General features: G+C 38.6%; 2 protein-coding genes and 1 pseudogene across 2 annotated transcripts in view; 1 reads left to right on the top strand and 2 right to left on the bottom strand.

The window, feature by feature from the left end:
* LOC118330320 (olfactomedin-4-like) overlaps positions 1-452 on the bottom strand; it is a 3,861-nt gene extending 3,409 nt beyond the window's left edge. Inside the window, exon 1 of the mRNA XM_035664809.1 lies at positions 429-452. Within this exon, the coding sequence (XP_035520702.1) occupies positions 429-452 (24 nt within the window). The remainder of the gene's footprint in view (positions 1-428) is intronic.
* A 709-nt stretch (positions 453-1,161) lies between these two features.
* LOC118330937 (olfactomedin-like) lies at positions 1,162-2,641 on the bottom strand (the record flags this gene model as incomplete). Its single annotated transcript, XM_035665680.1, is given in 4 exon segments — positions 1,162-1,294; positions 1,604-1,816; positions 2,161-2,319; positions 2,493-2,641. Coding segments are annotated over 4 exon segments (538 nt in total), but the record flags the coding sequence as incomplete, so codon positions are not given.
* Positions 2,642-5,857: 3,216 nt separating this feature from the next.
* LOC118330319 lies at positions 5,858-9,365 on the top strand (annotated as a pseudogene).
* The last annotated feature ends 191 nt before the right edge of the window (positions 9,366-9,556 follow it).

Genomic DNA, 9,556 nt, shown 5'->3' with positions numbered 1-9,556 from the left:
TTCTTGAATACTTGTAAGTACTTCATCTTTGTTGTTCTTTAGGTTTTGTGTGGAGACAGCTGGATTGTTGAATTGTGTTCTGACCGACACACAGTGGCGAGTGTAATAGATCCACCAGCCTCAGTTTGTATATTTGCGGCTTCTCAGCTACAGTATTTTCAACATAACAGCCTGTTAAAATAAATGCAGGTCTCTTTGTAGGGGTGTTGGGGTGGCGGGGATGCTGATGGATGGCATTGAGTGACTCAGGTTCAGGTGGAAAAAACATTTTTGGGGGATTTTTCCAAAAGAGGATAATAATAATCTTTTTATTTTTTTATTTATATTTATTATTTATAATACAAACCCTACTAAAGGAAAATACATGTTTTTGAAGTGGAAGTGTGTAGATCAAGTGGTGGATGTCACATCCATTTTCAACCTCTCACTGCTTCGGTCTGTAGTGCTCGCATGTTTCAAAAAGGCCACCATTGTCCCTGTCCTCAAAAAGTCTAATGCCCTCTTCTTAAATGACTACCATCCAAAAGCAGTCACTTCCATCAACCTGCCTGACCTACCATCATGAAGTGCTTTGGGCAGTTAGTCAAAATCTTCATCACATTTGTGTGATCAATTTGATGAAGAACAGGTGAAAAAAAGGTTTCGCAGGTGACAGCCACCGTAGTCCTACACAATGGAGGTTGGTTGCAATCTGCTGCTTTACCACTAGATGTTACTAATACACAATGGATCATTGGCCAGTGTATCAGTCATGAAATATACTGATTTGAGAGCAGTTGCTGTTGTTTTTAACTCAAGTTATGTCCTTCTCTATTCAGGGGTGTAACATTTCCACATGAGTCAGACTCATTCAACTTTAGTTCCACTGCACAGTTTCTTTTTTATCCCATGGTATGAAAACCTTGAACTGACGTTCAAATTCTGGGGTTACATTTTAAAATACCGATCTTTCCATATAACTATTAAATGGTTATATGTCTTGTCTTTTAAAAAAAAAAAGTTTTTTCATACTGTATACCACACTTTACCATGTTCATAGCCAACATACCTTATTATGGGATAATTCATGTTTTCCCTCAGACTTCTCTTGGTTCTTTATACTGTAGTTATTGCAATAATTGAGTGACACACACACACACACACACACACACACACACTTACCTTTGAAGTCTTTGGGGATTGTCTTGCAGGACTCAGCACTGTTCTTCAGGTAGCGCAGTTTCTCTTTGACAGTCTTCATGTTAAATGTGTCTGACATTTGCATCTTGTCTACATCTGTACGCAATTTACCCACCTAACACACACACACACAAACACAAACACACATCAGTTAACATGTGTACATGGTACAAAAGTTTTTCCTCATGTTATCCTATTTCTTAGCTGGATATATCACAAAATATCCTATTTGCTCCTCTTTCATATGTATGATCATAATAATGTAGCATTCTTATTCTATATTTTTCTTTGCTGTATTATATTGCTGTTTGCTGATGCAACAAGCCATAAAGCTTAGTAAAGAGTTTGGACTGAAGTAAAGTTTGACTTCATGCTGCTCCTGTAGGCTATTGCCTGCCAGCTTTAAGAGTCATTTTAGAGTTACCTCTTTGGAGAGCTTCTGTGTTTGGGCATTATTAAGCTGTCTGTGAACGGCACCAATGTCTGTCTCCAGCTGGCTGAGCTCCTCTCCCAGCAGGCGCAGAGACAAGGCAGTGTACAGCCCCCGGTTGTGCAGGTACTGGTGAGGCTCCAGCCGGGACGTAATGTTCTTAACCACAGCCTGAATCTGAGGGAGACGCTCACTGGACAACTTCACCTGCAAGGACACACAAACAGAAACTCCTGTTTCTTGATGACTTGAATGTGTTTTCCTAATGCCAGGTTCATATACAGAAATGTTTTTTTTTCTTAGTTTCATTGGGTATTGTACCACACAGTCACAAGACATGCAAGTCAGGTGAACTGAAGAGTCTGAAATGCTGATAGTGGTCATAATAATCACCATTGTTGAATCTAATATATCAGAATAAATCTTTCTGTGTAGAACGGTCCAATACCACTGTATCTATGTAGTCCAGAGGTGAAATTTGACAGGACTCAAACTGAATTAAGTAACACATTCACCACTGTAAAATTATTCTGGTTGACTTTAGTTCTCACTTGTTCCTGCAAGGTGTTCAAAGATACTTCACAGGACTCAACCTGCTGCAACACAGCCTCGTACTTCAAAGCAGGGAACGACCACAGGGTAGAGTTCACCTCACACGCACACGAGCCATTCTTCCTCATGCCTGACACACGCTGAGCCTGGCCATCACCCTGCAGTCACACATGTAAAAAACATTGTATACAGGACATTTACAAGCATAATAAAGAGACGGCACTGAAAAAAGAGCCATAAAAGAAAGCAGAAATACGCAGTGTAATATCAGGGGCTATATCTTCCACTTTTATTCTCAGTTTCTTAAAGTAGAATATAAAGTGTAACTCACTGGTGACAGCAGCAGTAGAAGCAGCAGCAGCATGTTTAGAGCTGGAGAAATGAATAGTGGACTGATGAAGACAGAAGTTTTTAGTCCTGTAATCACAACCCCTCCTCTTCTCTTTTCTCTAACACAATCACAACAAACAGAGTTTTTACTTTGCTGACTCCCTCCTTGTCACTGATCAATCTCTACAGAGCCTTGAAATCACTTACCGGGATGTGAAACTCTCAAAATGTCAAACCATAGAGAGTTTTTCTGTTTCACATCAGTTATGGTCCCATACAGTATTTTCCCATGTTCATGCAATTGTTACCATTTCCCCTCTGCAATATCATCTGCAGTGTTTTGCAAGATCTGATGTTTGCAAGTATGTGTCAAAAACATCCATGGAACATTATATTGCTTAAATGTAATTTATACAATATAAGCAGAATACTGAAAAATATGCTGCCTGAATGTGTAAGAGGTGCTTTAGATGGCAGCACAATTTGTAGTAAAAGTAAACACTTTATTATTATTTATTTTATTTTAAATGTATTTAAAACAGACAAAAATATTTATTATTATGATGTTTGGGTCTAAACACCATATGATATTCAAATTAAATGGTGTCTTGACTGCTGTCATTTTGTCAAGTTTTGTTTTAATTATTAAATTTTGTTTAATTAGTGTGTATTATCCTTCTGATATGATTAGAAGGATAATACACACTAATTAAATATTTTATCTATTGAAATATTTGTTTGTGGTTTATATTTTCTGCACCTATATAGTTTTTTAATATGTGCTGCTGTTGGCCAGGATTATCAACATATAAAACATGGACGTTGTGTCTCCACTTCCTGCCACTATACAAAAATGACGAAACTTGCATGGCCATTTTGAAATGGATCCCTTGACCTCTTAACTCAACATATCGAAGGCACTCTATGGGTACCTAAGTTTCCTCTTTGCAGACATGATGACTTTATGCTAATCCAATGCAGTTTTTTGTATGTGGTATAAATGTGTTATCTTTGCTTAGTGTATTTAAATATTTCTGCAGACCGGGGTCCCTAAACAGTATTGGAATTGCATAAATTGTGAATGAATGAAAAAGCTGCGACACATATTTCAGAGCCCCCCTGACCTACCATCATGAAGTGCTTTGGGCGGTTAGTCAAAATCTTCATCATGTTCTCTCTTCATAACTGACTGGACCCACTACAGGCTAAACAAGTCAATGGGCGATGGACAATGCCATCAGCCTAGAACTCCACACTACTCTTCCACCTAAACCAGAGAAACACATATGTGAGAATGCTGTTCATTGACTATAGTTCAATATTTCACCATTTGGTCCTTCACCATGCTCATACTTGGGAGTATCTAAGAATTTCATTGCCAAGGATTGCTTCACTGTAACTATAGTGCATATGACAATAAAGAACTTGAACCTTGTGTGGAATTTTTTAAGTCGATTTTTTGTTTTCTCAGTGCTGAGTGGTCGCTTTCTGTTCCTGAGCCCTGTTACAACATCTTCCGCAGAGATATTGCACATTTCTGTAAATCCACGAAGCAAATGGCACACCAGTCACCCCTTCTCTTCCACTATTGAATTTCTTTCCTATCATCCAGTCACATTACTGTGACCTGAAGGACAACAATCTCCAGCTTCCATAGATGGCCTACTGTATCTGAATAAGCAATGGGATTTATCTCAAGTTGAGATATAAACTAGTATCAGGGATACTCACCTAATTATTACCTCCGCAAAGGAAATATGTGATAAGTGCTGTTTTTGGGTTTATTTGTTTGTTTGTTTGTTGGTTTACTTGTTTATTTTGTTGGTTTACTTGTTTGTCTATCAGCAGGATAACAGAAAAACTACTGGCCTAATTTTCATGAAACTGGTGGAAGGGTGTAGCATGGGCTCAATGAAACTAAAAATTAAGGGTCATTAAGTGATAAAACCAATGTTGTACTGCTTAGGTACCAGTTCTATTGAAGTTCATGGGAGATGCATGGAGAACCAGCATATCTATCTTGTATGACCATTGATGAAGAGATACCTCTACCAAATGAAAGAACACACTTCAGAAAATAGATTTTTCAAAATGTGGGCATTTGTTTATTTGCTGTTGGTCTCCAAAAAATATCCCAAAATATAGGCATACTTTACAGGGCCGATGGCAAGTCAAATGAAAATGCTCATAATGGCAATTTTTTTTAAAAGTTATGAAGTGTTATTGACAAGGCTAATAACAGCTAACAGCTTATGGGAGTATTAGCTTTCAAATGAAACATTTATGAACCTTCTCTGGTTCTTAATTTTGCATTGGTGGGCTAAACAATAACCCTTAGCTATAAAATGACAAATGCATATTTCATGGCTATCATAAAAACATTAAAAAAGATCTTGATCATCAGAAAGTAAACCGGCAAAATGTACCTTGAAAACACATGGAACATTAGCTAAATAACAACACAACAAAATAGTGGTGCCAGATTGTTAACCTGTGAAACTGAAGGGGGAGATGTAAAGGAGTGGTCTGCTTATTCATCACTATGCTAACTGCGACAAAAGCTTTCAAGCATGGCACTAATGAGCGTTCACGTAATGACCCTTCCTTCTTTTTCTGTTTCCTGGCATGAGCTAAGGAAAAACCATTAAAGATCCAGTGTGTATGATTTATTGGTATCTAGCAGTGTAGTTGCAGACTTGCAGACTTTTACTATTACTGACTATTACTGTACAATGTTTGTATAATTTTAAATGCCTTGCACAATACATCATGTATACTACAAAACCATGTGATCTTTTTTAATCCTGAGCAAAGGAAATTTAAGATACATCCGGAACTGCATCATATCATATATTATGTATTACTTATGCATTACTTAAGCATGTGTCTTTATTATAAAGCTCCAACTCAACTCAAGGTAAAAAATGCAACAATAAAAAGTACAAAATCAGAAAGATTTATTGAAAAAATTGAAAATTTGAAAAAGAAAACTCAACCAGCTACAACATTAAACTACTGCATTTACATTAATGCAACAGTAATAATAATCCAATAAAAACACTACCAATAATATGTCTTGATACTTAATAATATGTGTACGTACATAAGTCAAACTCTGAATGCAAAAAGTTTGCTTATTAAGGATTGTTTTTATATTGCGTTATTGCCTTATCAGTGCTTACATGTTCCAAAAATTCCAAAAGGTAGAATTTTAGTTTAACACAAGATCTTTGAGCTTCATCATATGAAAATCCCCTGTGCTGCTGCAATCCCAACCACAAGAAGGAAGTGGTTACATTCTGCGGGAAACACGACACAGGCACACATACCGAACACACATGAACTCACTTACATGCAGAGATTAGTGGGAGTGTCCACAAGTTAGAAACAGCTCCAGTCATATTCAAGCTGTTTTCAGGGTTTGTTTTATTTAGTTCTGCTCTCTGATCCACCATGAAGCTGTATGTGATCATTCCTCTGTGTGCTCTGTTCACCCTCACCCAACAGGTAAGAAAACACATTTAGCTCCTCCTTAGAAATTATTAAACACTGCCCATTTACGCATGGTATTTAAAATAAATTTTTTATGGCTTGATATTCTTGATTTCAGGCAACTTCCCCTGATAAGTGTGTGTGTGAGCTGACTAATTCAGAGAAGGCATTCCCTCATGACAAACTCAGCACAGTGGGCAACAATGCATTAAAATGCAACAGCAACATCACCCCACAGAAGGTAACCCGTCGTGTTATTTTGTAAACCAGACTAAAGAAGACAAACTACCTCAAAACTATTATAAACTATATATAAACTGATACGACTCCTGTGTGTATGCGTTCATACTGTAGGAGTCCTGAGTGTGCTCTCAGTCTCTAGCTGCTTTCTCTGCAGACTCTGGAGCTGGAGATTCTGCTGTTGGGTTTGGAGCGACGNNNTGCCCCAGCTGCAGGAAGATGTGTCGATGCTGGAGAGGGAGGATGACGGACAGCTCTATGGAGTTCTCAGCCTGTATGTGGTAGAGAAGGAACTGGTGGAGATCAAGCAGCTTCTCGATAAGCTTAACAGCACCACCATGGGACATCAGCGTCTAACTGCTAACACCACTAAACAGGTAAATTCACACAGACTGACAAGCACCAGCTGACTTTTACTGCACTGTCCCATAGGCTGACCATGATGTGCAAATGTAAAGAAATTATGATCTGTTCGGATTTCTGGCTTTCAAAGTTTGTCCTGTACTTTTTATATCCAGACACTATTCTCTTTTAAAACATTGGCAGACTCACAAAAAAACATCAAAATTGTTACAGCAGAACCAGAAACATTGTCTTTTTTATTCTAATCAGTCTTCTTCCTTGTCAAAACCTGGCGCCTACATTACCCACAATGCAACTTGAACTGCCAAAGGTTCAGTTGAAGACTTGGGTGTGGTATGTGGTAGGGGCTAGCTCACAGCCTCAAGCACAGATGAGTAGCGTCCTCTAGAGGTCTGGAAAAGCTTACTTCTTTCCAAACTTGTAGTCTTCAGCTCCAACTGACACTGACTCAAGTGAGGTAATTTATCATGAATCATGTAGCCCCTTCTGAATCCACAAAAGAGTTTTAAAAAAATGTATCTCACATATGGAGTAGCACTCTTCAACACCTGTGAACAGACACTGATTTGTAAAATCAATGGTCTTTAAATCCACCATAATCCATATATTTATATAAACAATAGATTTATTGACTATGCGTAATGTGAAAGGTTGTGGCAAACTCACAAATAATTTTAAATGCTTTGCACTTACATCCTTATAAGCGGCTGACATACTCATCTGTCTAGTACTTCCATTTTGAACAGCTACGACAAAAATAAAAGTATTTAAATGCAGTCGATCTATTTTATTTTGAAAAATAAATGCCATATGGGAGCTGTGTTATTATGGTAAGTTTGGTAGTGAGGTTTGAATAAGGTAGTCACTATCTTTTGACTAAACACTGGGATTTCTGTTCTGTTGCTGTCTCTCAGCTGAAAAACCTGAGAGCAGAGATGCAGCAGCTGGAGGCGTACGACACCCTGCAGGTGGTGAAGAGACAACAAGACAACAGCCGTCTGAAGAGAGACCTTGACCAGTGCAGGAATGGACATCACCCCACAACTCAACCCACTCAGCCTCCACATGGTACGTCCCAAAAACCACACTACACACCAGATTGTGGGGATATTTTGTTTATAATTTCTCTTTAACTTCCACTGGAAATAGAACAGATTAAATAAGACAAAGGAAAAATGAACTGTAGGAAGCTCCCAGCACCAATCACCACAACTGACCCTTCCTAAGTCCTGCACCTTTTGGAACATTGGCTGGAACTTTCCATCCTGTACTCTGATATAGGCTCATCTATGTTGGAAAGACAAGCACATTGTGAAGACTGTTGAAAGATAAAAGTGACATATAGTAACATTTTCCGTTACTGATTGCTAACTATCAGATGTAACTAGCTAGCTAACAGTTGATGTAGATTAGTTATCTAGTCACCAAGTGTTTTACTAACTAACGTTGGTTTAGTGTTAGCCTGACTTAAGCCTGTATGTGTCAATCTCCCAAATAATTTTCAACAGATTAGCCCAGCACATAGCACATCTACTGTAAGTACAGTAAAGGAGAAAGCTGACGAGGTTCTGACCGAGACTTGCTCAACTGTTTATTGTGTATTGGAGCATAGAGCAAAAAAGGGCCACATTTGCACAATTTCTTTTTCTCTGATTCATTTCATATTTTCCCCCAAGGTAACTGTCCCCATGGTGAATTTCTTAACATTACCGGGCCAAGGGTGTACACACAAGGAGAGTACCCTGGTTCCTACAAGTATGGAGCCTGGGGTCGGGATCCCAAACCAGAGGCGGGGAAGGAGAACTGGTATTGGCTGGTAATGCTGACGTCCAGCAATGTATACGCCAACTACGTCCGTCGCTACTCCAGCCTGAGCTCTCTCATTGTTGGGGTGAGCACCCCAGGTAAAGAACTCTTGTGTTAGAAATGTACAACCTTTTAGCTCAGTGTGCAATACATATTTCTGCACTTCAGCACGTATTAAAGCCTTACTCATTGATCTTGGCTGGGGACAGGTTTGCTGTTGTTTTTTCAAATGTGCACAAAGCTTGGTGAAATAAGAATGCAGAGCTGTTTTAAATAAATTCAACTGAAACAGCTAATAATAATTAATTAAGCATATGTTGGGGGACTACTTTTTGCCATGGAATAATCCACATTTGGTGCTCTAGTGAGTATTTCTGGCAAAAGCAGTTGTGTGTGATTGAGCCAAAATGTAATGCAACAGAGTGATTTAGAGTTTGAGTTTTTTATGTTTTTTGGACAGCAGCTTAATACTTAGGAAAATCTCAAATTGTTTTTAGTGTCTTTTCCTAAGATTTTCTCAGCAGCACAGCACAAGCTTATAGTAATGCATTCAAATTTGCTTTCTTAAAAATGTACTTGAAAAATTCAACCTTGTTGTTCCTTTTCCAGGTAATGTCCAGATCCACTCCTCTAACCCAACCACTAACACCGTCCAGGGTCCCAATGTTGTGCTGTATGGAGAGGCCCTATACTACAACTGTTACAACCAAGATTCTGTTTGTCGATTCAACCTCACCACCAAAGCTGTTACCACCTTACAGCTACCCAAAGACACTAGGTTCGCCACTTATCTTTAAGCTCATTGTTTTAATGGGTCTTGTTGATGAAACAATTAGTGCTTTGTGTCTAAAAAGAATAATAAAATATGTATATTGTATTCTAGAATTAGAATATTGTAATTATATAAAATAAAATCTTTCTTTTCAGGTATAACTCAAAGGGTAACTTCTGCGCGCCAGGTTTTCTGGCCTGAGCGTTCTTTAGTGGTCTCACCCTCCTCCACCTGGATCAGCCCATACGGGTGTGGCCTAAGTCCTGTTTCAGGCTGGTAGTCTAGATCTACGTCTCGAGTTATCCTGTTCTTGATATTTCATGTTTCGCCAGCTTCTCTCACCGTATTTTGGCTGTAACGCGTTAGCATCCTTTTCTAAGGTTGCAGCACTC

This window comes from Morone saxatilis, unplaced genomic scaffold, assembly GCF_004916995.1.
Source record: "Morone saxatilis isolate NCDOM2014 unplaced genomic scaffold, NCSU_SB_2.0 Contig2, whole genome shotgun sequence".
Lineage (NCBI taxonomy): Eukaryota > Metazoa > Chordata > Actinopteri > Moronidae > Morone > Morone saxatilis.
This window is presented reverse-complemented; position numbering and strand designations above follow the sequence as displayed.